The following is a 19,540-nucleotide window of genomic DNA, read 5'->3' on the forward strand; positions in this document are numbered from 1 at the left end:
CCCTATGCAATACTACTCAGCTTTTTTAAAAAATTATTATTGTAAAAGGAAAGTCAACCTACTGGTTAGTATGGAGAAGGGATTTTAAGCACACAGGTCATCCAAGAGTTGCTGTGTCAGACGAGTCCGATGCTCCTCCTCTGGGCTTTAGATTTGTGTTAAGATGCATTTTGGTGGTTGCTTTTTAACCCAAAGTCAGTGCATTTTTTAAAATAGTTACAAATACAAGACAAGGAGAACACCTGAACACAGAGAAGGGAGAAATATGCCTAGTGTAGGTTCTGCAGTAATGGCCTGAATCCAGTCTACTGGTGGTCTCTTTCCCATTGGGAATGTGGAACGGGGCAGAACCAGCCATGATTCATTCTGCATAGTCACAATAGGGTCCCTGTGATTTGCTCTGTCTTGGATCATCCCACACCCCAAAGCTTTTGTGCTTGCATTTGGGCTTACATGGCCACCCAGGAAATGGGGTGAAGGCTGTAACCACCACTCTCAGAACCCTTGGAAGAACCCCAGTCTTTTCTTGGGTCAGAATGGTCACTTTGGTTGGAACACCCTGGCTAGAGCAGGAGTCCTTGAAGTCCCCTTGCTTGCCTGATCTGGAGGCCCCTGTCTACATATGCTTTCACTCCCTCAGCCTAAGAGTCAGATCTGCCATCAAAAATGATAACTTCTACTTTTTTCCTTTATATTTTCATAAAACACTGAAGAAGCTGGAGCTATTAAACTTTATCTTGGGGAAAACCTCAGAACTGGCTTATTTGGTGTCATCAAACTTCTTACTGCTTTCAATACACAATTAATAATCAAAACAAAAAACTAAAAAAGCAACAGCAGCCCAGGTACCCCAGTAAAGAGCAGCCCCTGCTCACCACAACTAGAGAAAGTCCATGCAGAGCAACAAGACCTGGTACAACCAAAAATAAATAAATAACAAATTAAAGAAAATAAAATTACATTTAAAAAAAAAGCCACAAGAAGGACCAGGTATAAGACTACCACTACATTCACCAGAATGGTCAGTTACCCACTCACTAGCTACTACTAACAAAAATTGCTTGCAAGTCATTTTATCCTATAGCATTAAGTCTACAATAAATTTTAAACACATTGAATAAACTGCAATTACTCAAACAGAAACCCACTTTTTATATCATTTTCAAGTTTTCTGGAGGATATTGAAGTTTACCAGATATTGAGCAGAACAATCAGCTCCTTTCATATATTTATTATACTCTAACTTACAGTGGGCTCAGTTATCTGATGGCCAGTTCTTCTTTTCCTGTAGATGTTATGGAGGTGTCATGAATAGTCATCACCATGTGGACTAGCCTTCTGTCTTTCTGTATAAGAATCACTTCTCCCTTCCATAAGAATGTCTTTTCTCCCCTCTGTAGATTTTTAGATCTCTTCTTTAATTTGCTTGATAGATTCTCTCTTGTAAGTCCCATAAACTGTCTTTATTTTCAACAATATTCCAGATGTGGACACACTACTGTAATAACTGTCTTGGTAAATACAGTGCCATGAACCAAGATAAGGCTGTAGGACCAGTAATATTGTTTCTTGCAGATTCTTTCCTTCACCTGTGTAAATCTCAAGGTTGCATACATATCCAGTTTTACTTTTGCTAATCACCCTGACCAAAATTCCATATTTTGTAAGTTTTCTGGGATTACAGACTTTTGAATCTGAGTTGTCCTCTCGACTTTATCATTGCCTCATCAAGTGCTAGCTCTTGTTCCAATATATAGATCCAATAAAATTTTGGAAGAAAATAATCCAAAAGAGGTTTAACTTTTGAAATTCTGTCTGCAGGAAGTGGAGTTTCTGAGTTATTCTTAAAGAATGTCATTATTTGTTCAACACTTCTTCTCATCAAAATCTTTGGAAAGATAAGTGCCTCAAGTAAGGCATCAGCTGATCAATATTCTTTGCGGTGTGATTTTATTTGTCCCATCAAAATTATTAATCCAAGTAACTTCTTTGTGTTACTATTGGTTACATCAGTCCATTTTATATGATTTTTCAATCTGTTGGTGATACAAGTTTGTTTGAGAAACCACCAACTCAAAAGTCATTACCAAAAATTAATTCTGTTATTTCACTAACAATTTGCAGGTTATCACATTCGATAGCTACACCTAACACACCTATAAAGTCTAATTTTTGTGAAATGTTGTCTTCGATCCACTCTTCTGTAGAAGCAAAGGAGCATTACCCAACACCGTGAGTTTCATTTTCACTTTCTATATCAGAATCAATCACTATAGGTTTTCTGTCTTTTCGTTGGTCTAATATTCACACAGGTGATGCCATCCAACCATCTCATCCTGTGTCACCCTCTTCTGCCTTCAATCTTTCCCAGCATCAGAGTCTTTTCCAATGAGTCAGCATTACCAATTCAATGGACATGAACATGGGCAAATTCTGGGAGATGGTGAGGGACAGGAAAGCATGAGTGCAGAGTCAGACAACTTGGCAAGTGAACAACGACAATAACAAATATTCACATCATCTGAATCAGAACTATATTCTGAAGAACTCATCTTCTGAGACACTAGTACACATGTCACTCAGACAATCAGGGAGTACCTGCACAAAATTCACCGAAAAATTCTTCACTCAAAATTTCATGACACATCATCTTTGAAAATTTTATGGTAATAAACCTGCATGAATAATATACACAAGGTTGGAACAAAAACCTAATGGAGCAAAATGTGAATGATAATAATCATACGTTGCATAATGAAGCCTTTTAATCCCAACCAGTCCATTCTAGAGGAGATCAATCCTGGGTGTTCATTGGAGGGACTGATGCTAAAGCTGAAACTGCAATACTTTGGCCACCTCATACGATGAGTTGACTCACTGGAAAAGACTCTAATGCTAGGAAAGGTTGGGGGCGGGAGGAGAAGGGGACGACAGAGAATGAGGTGGCTGGATGGCATCACCGACTCTGTGGACATGAGTTTGAGTGAACTCCGGGAGTTGGTGATGGACAGGGAGGCCTGGCGTGCTGCGGTTCATGGGGTCGCGAAGAGTTGGACACGACTGAGCGACTGAACTGAACTGAACTGAAACTCCAACAGCTTCCCAAGGTGATTTTAATTGTATCACTCTCTAAAAAACATATATACATCTCTGGTCAATAATGTTCAGGAAACAAAAGACATATTATCACATCTCCAGTCAATAATGTGTTAAGACAAAGACTACATTAAGAGAAAAAAAGGAATTATGTTATAATAAGGGGTCAATCCAAAAGAGGATATAACATTTGCAAATATTTGTGCTTGCAATACAAGAGCACAAAATACATAAAGTAAGTATTAATGGGCATATAAGGAGAGAGACACAGCAATACAGTAAGAGTAGATCATACTGATTAAAAAATCAATCAATACTGGTTTGAAATGACTTGTTAGACCATATGGACTGTACACATATAGAAAACAACAGAATACACATTCTTCTCTGGCACATAAGGAATAGGCCACAGGATAGGCCACAGGACAAGTCTTAAAAATAAATTTAAGAAAACTTAAATTATATAAAGCATCTTTCCCAACCATCATGGTATAAAACTAGAAATCAGTTGTAAGAAGAAAATTGGAAAATTCACAAATTGTGGAGATTAAACAATATGCTACTGAACAACTGTACTGGGCTTCCCTTGTGGCTTAGCTGGTAAAGAATTCACCTGCAGCGTGGGAGACCTTGGTTGGGAAGATTTCTGGAGAAGGGAAAGGCTACCCACTCTGATATTCTGGTCTGGAGAATTCAATGGACACAGTCCATGGGGTCGCAAAGAGTTGGACACCACTGAGCTACTTTCACTTCACTTCACTACTGAATAGCTAATGGATGAAAAAAGTCAAGAGAAATCAAAGAATATGTTGAGACAAATGAAAACAGAAATATGCATACCAGAACTCTTCAGTTCAGTTCAGTTCAGTCGCTCAGTCGTGTCCAACTCTCCGCGACCCCATGAATCACAGCACGCCAGGCCTCCCTGTCCATCACCAACTCCCGGAGTACACTCAAACTCATGTCCACAGAGTCAGTGATGCTATCCAGAACTCTTAGAATGTAGCAAAAGCAGTTTTTAGAGGGTAGTTCACAGCAATAAATGTCTATTATTTAAAAACAATAAGGATCTCTAATAAAAAATCTCATTTTACACCTCAAGGAACTATTAAAAAACAATGCCCAAAGTTAGTAGTAAAGGGAAGGATTTATCAAAGATCAAATCAGATAATGAAATAGGGACTAAAAAAAGAAAAACGAACAGCCAGTTCTTTAAAATGATAAACAAAATGGACACACATGTAGCTAGCCTCACCAAGGAAAACAGAGAGAGGACTCAAATGAATGAGAAATGAAAGAGAGGTCACAATGAATATCACAGAGTTACAAAAGATCATGAAAGACTAGTACAAACAATTATACATCAAAAAGTTGAACATTCCAGAAGAAATAGACAAATTCCTATCAAAAAAATCTAACGAGACTGACTCATAAAGAAAAAGAAAACCTAAACATATCAATTACTAGTAAGAAGACTGAATCAATAATTAAAACCACCCAACAAAAGTCTAGGTATGAGAGCTTCACTGGTGAATCCAAACAATCAAAGAATTAACACTCCTCCTTCCCAAACTAGAGCCAGACATCCTGGAATGTGAAGTCAAGTGGGTCTTAGGAAGCATCACTACAAACAAAGCTAGTGAAGGAAATGGAATTCCAGTTGAGATATTTCAAATCCTAAAAGATGATGCTGTGAAAGTGCTGCACTCAATATGCCAGCAAATTTGGAAAACTCAACAGTGGCCACAGGACTGGAAAAGGTCAGTCTTCATTCCAATCCCAAAGAAAGGCAATACCAAAGAATGCTCAAACTACCGCACAATTGCACTCATCTCACACGTTAGTAAAGTCATGCTCAAAAATCTCCAAGCCAGGCTTCAGCCATACATGAACCGTGAACTTCCAGATGTTCAAGCTGGTTTTAGAAAAGGCAGAGGAACCAGATCAAATTGCCAACATCTGCTGGATCATCAAAAAAGCAAGAGTGTTCCAGAAAACATCTATTTCTATTTCTGCTTTACTGACTATGCCAAAGCTCTATGTGACTCTGTGGATCACAATAAACTGTGGAAAATTCTGAAAGAGATGGGAATCCCAGACCACCTGACCTGCCTCTTGAGAAACCTGTATGCAGGTCAGAAAGCAACAGTTAGAACTGGACATGGAACAACAGACTGGTTCCAAATAGGAAAAGGAGTACATCAAGGCTATATATTGTCACCCTGATTATTTAACTTATATGCAGAGTACATCATGAAAAATGCTTGGCTGGATGAAGCACAAGCTGGAATCAACATTGCCAGGAAAAATATCAGTAACTTCAGATACGCAAATGACACCACCCTTATGGCAGAAGGTGAAGAAGAACTAAAGAGCCTCTTGATGAAAGTGAAAGAGGAGAGTGAAAAAGTTGGCTTAAAGCTCAACATTCAGAAAACTAAGATCATGGCATCTGGTCCCATCACTTCATGGCAAATAGGTGGGGAAACAGTGGCTGAGTTTATTTTGGGGGCTCCAAAATCACTGCAGATGGTGATTGCAGCCATGAAATGAAAAGACGCTTACTCCCTGGAAGGAAAGTTATGCCCAACCTAGACAGCATATTAGAAAGCAGAGACATTACTTTGTAAACTAAGGTCCATCTAGTGAAGGCTATGGTTTTTCCAGTAGTCATGTATGGATGTGAGAGTTGGACTTTGAAGAAGCTGAGGACTGAAGAATTTACGCTTTTGAACTGTGGTGTTGGAGAAGACTCTTGAGAGTCCCTTGGACTGCAAGGAGATCCAACCAGTCCATCTTAAAGGAGATCAGTCCTGGGTGTTCATTGGAAGGACTGATGCTGAAGCTGAAACTCCAACACTTTGGCCACCTTATGGGAAGAACTAACTCATTGGAAATGACCCTGATGCTGGGAAAGAGTGAAGGCAGGAGAAGAATGGGACTACAGAGGATGAGATGGTTGGATGGCATCTCTGACTCAATGGACATGAGTATGGGTAAACTCCGGGAGTTGGTGATGGACAGGGAGTCCTGGCGTTCTGTAGTTCATGGGGTCACAAAGACTCGGACACGACTGAGCGACTGAACTGAACTTCCCAAATTCTTCCAAGAAAGATGAGGAGGGAATAATTCAAAATTCATTTTACAAGGCCAGCATTACCTGGTATCAAAACCAGGCAGGACCACCACAAGAGAAGAAATTGCAGGCCTATATCCCACAAAAACATAGATGCAAAAATCCTCAACAAAATTACAGCAAACTGAATTCAATAATTCATTAGAAGGATCATACCATGATCAAACGGGATTTATTCCAGGGATGCAAGGACGGCTCTGTTACACAACGCATTAACAAAATGAAAGATAAAAATCAGATGACTATTTAAATACATGCAAGAAATACATTTGACCAAATTCAATATCCATTCATGATTAAAAAAAAAACAACTCAACCAAGTGAGTAAAAGAGGGAGCATACCTCAACTTAATAAAGGTCATATATGATAAGCTCACAACTAACATACTCAGTGGTAAAATGCTAAAAGCTTTCCCTCTAAGATTAGAAACAAGACAAGGGTGCCTACTCCTGACACTTCTACTCTACTCGACACTGGAAGTATTGGAAGTTCCAGCCAGATCATTAGGTAAGAAAATGGCATTTAAGTTAGAAAGTAATGTAAAATTGTTACTATTTGCCATGATATTATATGTAGAAAACCCTAAGGACTCCACAGAAAATGTTAGAACTAATCAATGAATTTAGTAAAGTTGTAGGATACAAAGCCAATATGCAAAATAGGTTTTGTTTCTATACCATAATAATGAACTATCAGAAAGAGAAATTAAGAAAACAATCTCATTTACATTGCTTCAAAAGAATAAAATACATAAGAATAAACTTAACCAAGAAGGTAAAAGACCTGTACATTAAAAACTATAGAACACTGTTGAAATAATTGAAGATACAAATAGAAAGATATTCTGTGTTCATGGATTAGAAGATCAAGGTTGCTAAAATATCCATACTACCCAAAGTAATCTACAAATTCAATACAACCCCTATCAAAATTCCAATAACATTTTTCAAAGAAACAGAGTAAACAATCCTAAAATTTATAAATAGAATAGCCAAAGCAATCGTGACAAAGAACAAAACAAGAGGAGAGGCATCATACAAGCTTCCTGATTTCCAAATATGTTTAAAAGTTGTAATAATCTGGGCGTTCCCAGGTAGCCTGGTGATCAGGATTCTGAGCTTTCATTACCATGGCCCTGGTTCAATCCCCCTGGTCAAGGAGCAACTGAGATCCCTCAAGTCACAATAAGATGATGCCATAAAAGATACCACCTCACACCTGTTAGAATGGTTATTACCAAAAAGGGAAGAAATAAATGCTGTGCAAGATGTGGAGGAAAGGAAACCCTCATATACTGCTGGTGGGAATGTAAATTGGTGCAGCCACTGTTTTAAAAACAGACACACAGATCAATGGAACAGAGAGCTCAGAAATAAGCCTACACATATATGGACAATTAATTTACAACAAAGATGACAAGAATATAAAATGGGGAAAGGATAGTCTCTTCAATAAATGGTGTTGGGAAACACGACAGCTACATGCAAAAGCATGAAACTGTACTAGTATCTTATACTAAACAAACAAACAAAAATCAGCTGAAAAATGGGTTAAAGACTTGAACATAAGCCCTGAAAATATAAAACTCCTAGAAGAAAAAACAGAGGCTGCAAGCTCCTTGACACTGGTATGGGTGATTATTTTTTTGGATTTGACACAAAATCAAAGCCAACTAAAACAAAAACAAACAAGGAGTACAAAAAAACTAAAAAGCTTCTGCATTGCAAAGGAAACCATCAATAAAGTGAAAAAGGAACCTATGGAATTGGAAAATACATTTTCAAACCACTTATCCAATAAGAGGCTAACATACAAAATATACAAAGAACTCAGACAACTCAATAACAAACAACAAAAGAAACACACATGCACACAAATAACCTGATTTAAAAATGAACTTCGGGGAATTCCCTGGCAGTCGAATGATTAAGACTCCAGGCTTACACTGCCAAGGGCCAGGTCCCATTCCTGGTGGGGGAACTAAGATCCCACAAGCCACATGACATGAACAAAAATAAATAAATAAAAATGAACTTAGAAGCCAAGTAGACATTTTTCCAAAGAAGACATACAAGTGGACAATAAGGACACGAAAAAAGGCTGAACATCGCTAAGCAGTGTGTTGTTGTGTGTGCTTAGTAGTGTCTGACTCTCTACAACCTCATGGGCAAGAACACTGGCTGTTGCTGCTGCTAAGTCGCTTTAGTCATGTCTGACTCTGTGCGACCCCATAGATAGCAGCCCACCAGGCTCCCCCGTCCCTGGGATTCTCCAGGCAAGAACACTGGAGTGGGTTGCCATTTCCTTCTCCGATGCATGAAAGTGAAAAGTGAAAGTGAAGTCGTTCAGTCGTGTCCGACTCCTAGAGACCCCATGGACTGCAGCCCAGCAGGCTCCTCTGTCCATGGGATTCTCCAGGCAAGAGTACTGGAGTGGGGTGCCATTGCCTTCTCCGAAGAACTCTGGTGTGAGTTCCTATTTCCTCCTCCAAGGAATCTTTCTAACCCATGGATTGAACCTGTGTCTCCTATGTCTCCTGCATTGGCAGATGGATTCTTTACTGCTGTGCCACCTGGGATGCCCCCTAATCCCTGGGGAAAACAAATCAAGGCCACAACATATTACCACACACCTGTTAGAATGGCTATTACCAATAAAACAAAAAATAAGTATTGTTGAAGATGTGAAGGAAAGGAAACCCTCATATGCTGCTGGTGGGCATGTAAATTGGTGCAGCCACTATTTTAAAAACAGTATGGAAATTCCTCTAGAAATTATAAATAGAGCTATGATCCAGCAATTCTACTTCTGGGTATTTATCTAAAGGAAACAAAAACACTGAACTGAATAGATACATGCATCCATTCACTGCAGCATTATTTCAAATAGCAAGAAACGGAAATAACCTAAATGCCCACAAGTGTATGAACAGATAAAATAAATGTATACGTAAACACACACACACACACACACACACAGGAATATCATTTAGCCATTAAAAAAAAGAAGGAAATCCTGTTATTTGCAACAACATGAATGAACTTTGCTAAGTAAAATAAGTCAGAGAAAAAGTGAACAGTGCATGATCTCATTTGTATGTGGAATTTAAAACAAAAACAAACAAGTCATAAAAAACAGACCAGTGTTTTCAGACCAGAGGTGGGGGGTGAGTGAAATGGGTAAATGTGATCAAAAGGTACAAACTTCCAGTTAAAAATAAGTCACGGGGATGTTAAGTACAGCCCAGTGATTATAGGTAATAATACTATAGTGTATACTTATAAAGTGTGAAAGTTACCAAGTGAAAGAAAGAAAGAGTTAGTCGCTCAGTTGTGTTGACTCTTTGCAGTCCCCTGGACTGAAGCTCGCCAGGCTTCTCTGTCCATAGGATTCTCCAGGCAAGAATACTGGAATGCGTCGCCATTCTCTTCTCCAGGGAATGGAGAAAATCTTCATAGGAAATCTTAATAGTTCTCATCATAAGAAAGAATTACAACTGTGTGGTGACAGATGTTAACTAGACTTATTGGAGTGATTGTTTCCTGGTGTATACACATGTCAGATCGTTATGTTACACAACTGAAATTAATATAATGTTTACATGTCAATCATATCACAATTTTTAAAAATTTATGTGTCAACACACACACCGAACAAAACATGTCTGGGCACTCCCAATTTTTACCTCAGTATTCTAAATGCCATCGGTTTCTTCAACAAGTGGTTAGATCAGGGCTTGTTTCCCCCTGGTGATATAAACACTACCATGTCTGCACTCTTCCACAAAGGTGAGCAGCTACAGGAGCATCAAAGTGGTAAAAGTCACAGCCGGCTTGCTGTGCAAATAGGGCTCGCTTGGCACTGCAATGTCTTCTGCTCTTTACATATCTGATACTCCCAAAACTGACTCAATATCCTATATACTCAGGGGCTAAAAATTCGTGTATATGGTCTCAGTGTCATTTTTTAGTTTCTTCCAAACTGCACAGTATTGAGATTTATAATGTCCTGAATTTATATTTTGAGATGGACCCTTAACGTTTTGTCATAGCTTTACCTCTTTCTGATAACTAAGATCAACTGGGAGCAGAAAGTTGTATTCTTTTCATGCAACTGAAAATACAATTGTTGTAAATATTCATTCATGCCACATTAACCAAAGCTGATTTAGTTTTTAATTTCTAAGTTTTTACTTTCCATTGCATAAAGCAGACCTCTCAATTGTTTATTTTGATATTAATATAACAGATCAAAATGTACATTTACTAATTTTTTAACTTTTTATTTTGAAGTAGTTTTAGTTTTACAGAAGGTTTCTTTAATATTTTTCATGTTTATTTTTAAAGAGTTCTTTTTAAAATTTTTTATTTTTGGCTGCACTGGGTCTTGGTTGCTGCATGCAAGCTTTCTCCAGTTGCAGCCAGCAGGGGCTACTCTCCAGTTGCAGTGTGCAGGCTTCTTATTGCAGTGGCTTCTCTTGTTGCAGACCATAGGCTCCAAGGCACAGGCTTCGGTAGTTGCAGCCTGCAGGCAGGCTCAGTTGCGGCACATGGGCTTAGCTGCCCCAAGGCATATGGAATCTTCCCAGCCCAGGGATAGAACTAACGTCCTTTGATTGGCAGGTGGATTGTTAAGCACTGGACCACCAGGGAAGTCCTGTCTCATTTATTTTAAATAAAATATTTCTGAGTATCCTTGGAAATATTAAATTTTGGGGTATTTAAATAAATAAACTAACATGTTTTTACCACAAAGCTCAAACACTCCACCTATTGACAAAATGGGCTTCCCCAGTGTACTTCAGACAGTAAAGAATTTACTGCAATGCAGAAGACCCAGGTTCGATCCCTAGGTCAGGAAGATCCCCTGGAGAAGTGTATGACTACCACTCCAGTATTCTAGTTTGGAGAATTCCATGGACAAGGAGCCTGGCGGGCTTCAGTCCGTGACGTCTCAAAGAGCTGGACACAACTGAGTGACTAAGCACACAGCACGCACACACGCAGGCAAAATATAAATCTAAAATGTAAACCACTTCAATTATCTCAGATCCAAACTAAAGACTTTAAGGAGCAGTTTTTTTCTTGGTTATAAAATATAGGCCCAGTGCTGTCTGGAACATAAATGGTAAGAGTGAAATATAGATATCTGCAAAGCAAAAGTAATATCCAGAAAAATCCCTACTTCTTTCATAAAAGCAGGAAAACTTGGGGAATGTGGCATGAATCTACATATTAAAGAACTCAGTGAAATTCCACCATGTAGGATAAACACAAAGAGATCCACATGGGGACAAATTATAGTCAAATGGTAAAAGACAAATATTGAAAGCAGCAAGAGAGAAACAGAGAATCAACTCAAATACAGGGGATCCTCAATAAGATTAATAATAATAATACAATAAATTTATCACTAGCCAGCTCAGATGCCAGAGGTAATAGTATGACATTTAAAGATGTGAGACAAAAAAAATCTATCAACTAAGAATTCTAGATCTAATTTAATACTTTGAGGGCAATACTCCCCAAAGCAATGCATATTCAACACAACCCCTATCAAAATCCAAATAATCTTGTCTGCAGAAATGGAAATTCCAGTTCCAAAACTTCTATGGAATGAATGGCAAAGGACTCCTCACTGCAAAACAATCTTGAAAAAAAAAAAAGAACAAAGTTGGGAGGCTCATACTTTTTGAGCTACAAAGTAATATGCTACATTAGTATATTCCTACATTAGTAATTAGTATATTACTAGTATATTACTATATTCCTATATTAGTAATACTACTAACAATTACTATATTATTTGTAGTAATATACTACAAAGTTACAGTAATCAAAACTGTGTGTGGTACTCACTTAAGAGGAGACCCAAAGACCAACAAAAAATAATTGAAAATCCAGAAATAAGCCTATACATCTATAGTCAATTGATTTTCAACAATAGTGCCAAGACCTACTGTGGGAAAGGATAGTCTCCAACAAACAGTCCTGGATCAACTGGATAGGCACATGGAAAGGAATGAAAGTGAACCCATACATACTTCACACCAAACACAAAAATTTACTCAAAATGGATCAAAATCTAAATATAAGAGCTGAAACTATAAAACACTTAAAAGAAAATACAAAATAATAATAAAATTATAAATTTTCATTACCCTGGACTTGGCAATGTGTTATATATGACACTAAAATCACATGCAACAAAAGAAAAAAATAGATGCTAGACTTTATCAAAATTGAAAACTTTTGTGCATCAAAGGAATGATCATGAAAGTAAAAAGATTACCTTCAGAATGGGAAAAAATATGTGCAAATCATATACTGATAATGATTCTGTATGCAAAATACATAAAGAACTCTGGCAACTCAACAATAAATAATCCCAAAGTTGGGACCCTGGTAGTTTGCTACCATAAATAATCTGGAGCTTCCCTGATGGCTCAGATGGTTAAGACTCTGCCTGCAATGCAGGAGACCCAGGTTCAATCCTTGGATTGGGAAAATAGACTAGAGAAAGGAATGGCAACCCACTGCAGTATTCTTGCCTGGAGAATTCCATGAACAGAGGAGCCTGGTGGGCTAAGAGTCAGACATGATGAGTGACTAACACACACACACAGACAGTGTAGAAACAGTTTGGTGGCTCCTCAGAAAGTTAAAACATAGAATCACCACATGACCTCATTTTATTTGTAGATATATACCAAAAATAACTAAAAACAGGCATTCGAATATTTGTACACAAATATTCATAGCAGCACCATTCACAACAACAAAAAGATAGAAACAAACCAAATATCCATCAATAGATGAATGATAACAAATATGGTAAATACACACAATAGAAGATCAGTCAGCAGTTAAAAGGAAGCACTGGTACCTGCTACAATGTGAATGAATCATGTTATAACAAGTGAAAGAAGCCAAACATAAATGGCCACATATTGTATGATTCTGTTTCTATAAAATTTCCAGAAAGGTAACTCTATTAGAAGGAAAAAAAATTGGTGGTTGCCAGGGACTCCAGGGAAAGAGAATTACAAAATGACTGCTTAATGGATACAGAGTTTTCTTTTGGGGTGATGAAAATATTTTGGAACTAGACAGAGGTGGTGGGTTGCACAATATTATGAATGTACTAAATGCCACTGAATTGTACACTTTAAAATAGCTAATTTTTACGCTATATACATTTTACTTCAATGATTTAAAAAACATTTTTTTTAAGTAGTCAGCACACAGATCTGATCTTTTAAGGTCTACATAGAGAAACTAGGGAAAAAGAAAAGGAAAGGGAAAAACATGAGTTTACTTGAGTATTCACAATACTGAAGGAATTAAACACTGAAGGAATGAAACTAAGATCAATATTTGGCACCAAATTACTAAACTTAATGAAGCCATCACCTCTACAGTTCAGTTCAGTTCAGTCGCTCAGTCGTGTCCGACTCTTTGCGACCCCATGGACTGCAGCACACCAGGCCTCCCTGTCCATCACCAACTCCCAGAGTTTACTTAAACTCATGTCCATTGAGTCGGTGATGCCATCCAACCATCTCATCCTCTGTCATTCCCTTCTCCTGCCCTCAATCTTTCCCAGCATCAGGGTCTTTTCCAATGAGTCAGCTCATCGCATCAGGTGGCCAAAACAGTTTCAGCTTCAACATCAGTCCTTCCAATGAACACCCAGGACCGATCTCCTTGCAGTCCAAGGGACTCTCAAGAGTCTTCTCCAACACCACAATTCAAAAGCATCAGTTCTTCGGCTCTCAGCTTTCTTTATAGTCCAACTCTCACATCCATACTTGACCACTGGAAAAATGATACGATTGACTAAACGGACCTTTGTTGGCAAAGTAATCACTCTGCTTTTTAATATGCTCTCTAGGTTGGGCGTAACTTTCCTTCCAAGGAGTAAGTGTCTTTTATTTCATGGCTGCAATCAGCATCTGCAGTGATTTTGGAGCCCAGAAAAATAAAGTCAGCCACTGTTTTCCCATCTATCTGCCATGAAGTGATGGGACTGGATGCCATGATCTTAGTTTTCTGAATGTTGAGTTTTAAGCCAACCTTTTCACTCTCCTCTTTCACTTTCATCAAGAGGCTCTTTAGTTCTTCTTCACCTTCTGCCATAAGGGTGGTGTCATCTGCATATCTGAGGTTATTGATATTTCTCCTGGCAATCCCGATTCCAGCTTGTGTTTCATCCAGCCCAGCGTTTCTTATGATGTACTCTGCATATAAGTTAAATAAGCAGGGGGACAATATACAGCCTTGACATACTCCTTTCCCAATTTGGAACCAGTCTGTTGTTCCATGTCCAGTTCTAACTGTTGCTTCCTGACCTGCATATAGGTTTCTCAAGAGGCAGGTCAGATGGTCTGGTATTCCCATCTCTTTCAGAATGTTCCACAGTTTATTGTGATCCACACAGTCAAAGGCTTTGGCATAGTCAATGAAGCAGAAATAGATGTTTTTTTCTGGAACTCTCTTGATTTTTCAATGGTCCAACGGATGTTGGCAATTTGATCTCTCATTCCTCTGCCTTTTTAAAACCAGCTTGACAAACACAAGGCAAATGTAGATGTATCAGGAAGGAGAGGGTAAGATTTCAGAAGGATCTAATAAAATGCAGATAACAGTGCTGCAGAATGCAGGAAGAGGGGATATACATGTGCACACTTTTTTAAAAATAAAGAATTCCAGAAATGATTTAGCGATTTCTAAAAAAAGACAACTGCAAGATTTCGTAAAAGTGTACAGAACCTGAAACCCTCATATACCAGAGGGAGGTTTATAAAATGGTACACTACTGTGGAAAACAGTTCCTAAGGAACTATGGCAGTTCCTTAAAAAGTTAAACAAGAGTTACCAAAGTGAAAGTCGCTCAGTTGTGACCAACTTTTTGCAATTCCATAGACTATACAGCCCGTGGAATTCTTCAGGGCAGAATACTGGAGTGGGTTGCCATTCCCTTCTCCAGGGTATCTTCCCAGTCCACGTTCAAACCCAGGTCTCTCACACTGCAGGCGATTCTTTACCAGCTGAGCTACGAGGGAAGCCCAAGAGTTACCAAATGAACCAGTAATTCTACTCCTACATACAAGTAACCCCAGAACAACACAAGAGGTTAGAGGCACTAACGGTACAGTAAAAAATCTGCATATAATTATACAGTTGGCCCTCTACAGCTGCAGTTCCACATCCATAGATTCAACCATCCACACATTATGTAGTACTGGAAAAAAAAAAAAAATTCAAGTAGGCAGTACTGAAAGATTTACTGAAAACCATCTGAATATAAGTGGACCTGTACAGTTCAACCACATATTGCTCAAGAGTCAGCCATATATATCCAAGAGAACTGAAAACATATTTTCACACAAAAACTTCTAAACAAAAGTTCATGGCAGCATTATTCAATACAGGCAAAAAGTGGAAACAACCCAAATATCCATCAACTAATGAACAGATAAACTGTGGCATATCTAGACAAGGGAATATTATTCAGCCATAAAAAGTAATGAAGTATTAATATCAATACATGCTACAACGTGGATGAACATAAAAACCATTATGCAAAAGAAGCCAGACACAAAAGGCCACATATTATATGATTACATTTATTTATGAAATGTCCAGAAGAGGCAAATCCAGAGAGACAGAAATTAGTGGTTGACAGGCCGGTGTGGGGAGGGCAAAATGAGGAGTGACTGCTAATGGTAATGGAGTTTCTTTCTGGGGTTATGTAAATGTTCTGGAATTAGATAGTGGTGATGGTTGCATAACCGAGTGAATACACCAAAAACCACTAACTGAGTGGTTGGAATGTATGTTACATGAATTATACCTTAATTTTTTAAATGTTAAACAGTTGGTTTGCAGGTTGGTCATTTAAAATCCAAGATTCCTTTTCCTTCTGTATATTTCTGAATTGCTGAAATCACTGAACTAACAGGCAAAGTGAAAAGCGCAATACTAGCAGCACTAATGTCACCTCTATTAGGATTCCTCTACTAGTTGTGGTTTATATGGTTTATGTGAATTACATACCTGGAGGGCTCCCCCTTTCAATTCTCAACTTAAACAATGATTAAATTTCCCAAGTGGAACCACACATATCACTGAAACCTTATCTCCTCCTCTCCCTGCAAAGTACACCAAGGTTTAATAGTACCAACCTTCTCTCTTCCCATTTTCTGTTCTTTCCACATGGAGGTTCTCAGCAAAAGCAAAAGGAAAGCAATTTACTTAGCTAAATCATAAAACCTGTGAATGAACAAATAAAACATCTCTCCCCTCAACTTCTCCAACTCTCTCAGCCTCATATAAATATTATTTGAAATTTAAGAAATAAAAATATTCAGGGGTCAGCAAAGGTTGCCTGGAAGTTGATACTTTGGAGCAAGAATGCCACCAAAATCAACAGGCTATTGAGGAGTGGCATGCCCTTAGACTAAGCTTCCCTGCTTTTCCCAGTTTTAAAATCAAAGACTAACTATTACACTTTTCAAATCAGGTTCTATGAACCATCTACATCAGAATCATCTATGTTGCCTGGACCACCCCAGACTTGTAAAATCAAAATCTCTGGGGATGGGGTCCAGGAAATTTATTTTCAAAGTAATTCTTATACATTCAAGTTTGAGAAAAAGTTCCCCAAAATGCGATCTGTAGCCATTTAAAGTATAGGTAAAGTGTAAGACAGAGACATTACTGCCACTGAGAAGTTTACCACTGGAACTAACTACAGAGCATTTACTACATCTGTAACTCACTCACTGTACACGACTCCATTAAATGTGAATTTGAGGTGTTGTATATATGCTGCTGCTGCTGCTAAGTCACTTCAGTCGTGTCCGACTCTGTGTGACCCCATAGACGGAAGCCCACCAGGTTCCCCCGTCCCTGGGATTCTCCAGGCAAGAACACAGGAGTGGGTTGCCATTTCCTTCTCCAATGTGTGAAAGTGAAAAGTGAAAGTGAAGTTGCTCAGTCGTGTCTGACCCTTAGCGACCCCACAGACTGCAGCCTACCAGGCTCCTCCATCCATGGGATTTTCTAGGCAATAGTACTGGAGTGGCTTGCCATTGCCTTCTCCGGTATATATGCTATACAACATTAAATGGCTTAGATGACAACTATTTAAAATCCCCTCTCGCCCACCCTACACAGGATGTCTATGGTTTCCAGGATTACTAGTGTCTGGAAATACTCTATTTTGAGTTCCCTCTCAAAATATTCATACCCTATATATTAAGTTCTCTCTCAAAATATATATACCCTACCCTTTAATTTTTTAGCAAGAAGTAGCGATGAACCTGATGGAAAGTGAGGAAACCGTCCCCTTTCCAAGGGAAAACATTATTTTTAAAAGCCTGTGGTTGATTCTCTTCAACCAAAAAAAGCAGCAGGCAGAGAAAATGAAATTTATACTTCTGTCATACTAAACGTAACAGTTATTTCTTCAACATTTCCACATGTAAAAATGTATTATCTACAAGAGATGCCAACATGAAAAGGTCAGAGAACCTTGATGCCCAATTTAGATGGAAGTCAAAACCACAACAATGGAGAAGGCAATGGCAAGCCACTCCAGTACTCTTGCCTAGAAAATCCCATGGATGGAGGAGCCTGGTAGGCTGCAGTCTGTGGGGTCGCTAAGGGTCGGACACGACTGAGCGACTTCACTTTCACTTTTCACTTTCACACATTGGAGAAGGAAATGGCAACCCACTCCAGTGTTCTTGCCTGGAGAATCCCAGGGACGGGGGAGCCTGGTGAGCTTCCGTCTAAGGGGTCGCACAGAGTCGGACACGACTGAGGTGACTTAGCAGCAGCAAAACCACAGCCTACGCAGAAAAATTGACTATCTCTTCCTTATGTCCACAAACTCCAAGTTGGTCTGGGTTTTTTGTTTGTTTTTAACTGCTTCGGTGTTTTCGAAACGGGAATCACACAGCAGGAAAACACTCAGGTGCACACAAATAGGGGCCTCCTGGGCCCCGACACCGCAGTTCCAAAACTGATTCCGCAGCCCCTGAGCACGGCAAGGAGGGAAACAAACACCCCGCCGCCCTGAAACCAATCTAGAAGGGGCTACCCTGCCCCGCGTGCCCCACGCGTCCCCCAGGTGCCCTTGGAAGCAGCGGCCCGCGGGCGAAGCCGCGCCCGGTCCCCGCGGACTCCAGTTCCGCCCTCCCGTCCCTCCCCCACCCCGCCCCCGGGACCCGCGGGACCGCCGCGCCGGCTCCGCCCCTCGCCTCCCCGCCAGGCCCCGGACTACCAGCCCGGGTGCAACGCAGCCCCAGGCGCCCAGGCGCGGCAGCGCCCTCCTCCCCCAGGCCGCGAAGGCCGGTAGGGGAGCAAGCGCTGCCGCAGCCTCATCCAGGCCTGCGCCCCAGGCTCCGGCCTGGACGGAAGCCGCCCTCCTCTCTCACCTGCGTTCCCACCACCACGATCTGAGGCAGCTGGATGATGTCGGCGCCCACCGTGTTGAAGACGTCCTGGAGTTTGTTAATAACAGGAATTAACGCCTCCATAACTCGTAACACACGAGACCCCAGCCCGGCCGGCCGCGGCAATGAATGGGGCCGGGGCCCAGAGTCGGCCTGCTTCCTCCTCTCCCCCGCCCTCTCCTCGGGAGCCGGCACCCATTGGACCCCGCCCGCCTGCTACCTGCCCCCTCCCGACGGGCCGTGCGCCAAGACGCAGGCGCAGGGAAACAGACGCTGCCGGGAGTTGTAGTTCTGGCGAGGCGGACCGCCGGGGCCTTCAGCTTCCGGAAGGCTGCGCGGCGCAGGCGCGTCGCCAGCATGGAGGGAAGGATGGTTGCGATGGGGATGCTGTCAAAAGAATAGGGGGCGAGGCCCAGAGAGTCAGAAGGAAGAGGTACATTTATACTTGTCCGCGAGGCAAAATAAGTGTGAAAATTTCGGATAGGAATATGTGTTAAATATAGCGGAGCCTGTTAATTATCCAGGACGTCATTTCCTGAAAAGGACACTGTCAAGTAGGGCTGGTTGGAAAGGCTTAAAGAATAGTAGCCTCAGACACCCCAGCCAAGTACAAATGGTATGCAGGCTGATACTAGAAGATGTGAGGTGCTATTCTGCAACAACAAAATGCAAAACCAATTAGAACACGAGGGTTCTCTAGAATGTTAAAATGTATTCAGAAAGACTATGAACGTGCCAGATTTTCAAGAGAAGGGCTAGGGCTGGGCCCTCATTCTCTATGTTCTGTATAAATATGTATTCACTGTGGCCTGTTTCCTGGCAAAGTGGAGAGCTGATAACTGCC

The 19,540-nt window shown here is 40.2% G+C and overlaps 1 protein-coding gene across 8 annotated transcripts in view; it reads right to left on the minus strand.

Moving 5' to 3' along the window:
* DNM1L (dynamin 1L) overlaps positions 1-18,900 on the minus strand; it is a 67,113-nt gene extending 48,213 nt beyond the window's left edge. For 5 of the 8 annotated variants that reach the window (XM_055394144.2, XM_055394141.2, XM_055394140.2 and 2 more), the window contains exon 1: positions 18,679-18,899. In XM_055394144.2, the coding sequence (XP_055250119.1) occupies positions 18,679-18,780 (102 nt within the window). In that variant the 5' untranslated portion in view covers positions 18,781-18,899. Of the gene's footprint in view, positions 1-18,678 lie in introns of all 8 variants that reach the window. The other 3 variants (XM_055394142.2, XM_055394138.2, XM_055394146.2) reach the window with 2 other exon arrangements.
* Between the last annotated feature and the right edge of the window lie 640 nt (positions 18,901-19,540).

Source organism: Moschus berezovskii, chromosome 6 (assembly GCF_049115385.1).
Source record: "Moschus berezovskii isolate FMDL1 chromosome 6, NW_MosBer_1.0, whole genome shotgun sequence".
NCBI classification, from domain to species: Eukaryota; Metazoa; Chordata; class Mammalia; order Artiodactyla; family Moschidae; genus Moschus; species Moschus berezovskii.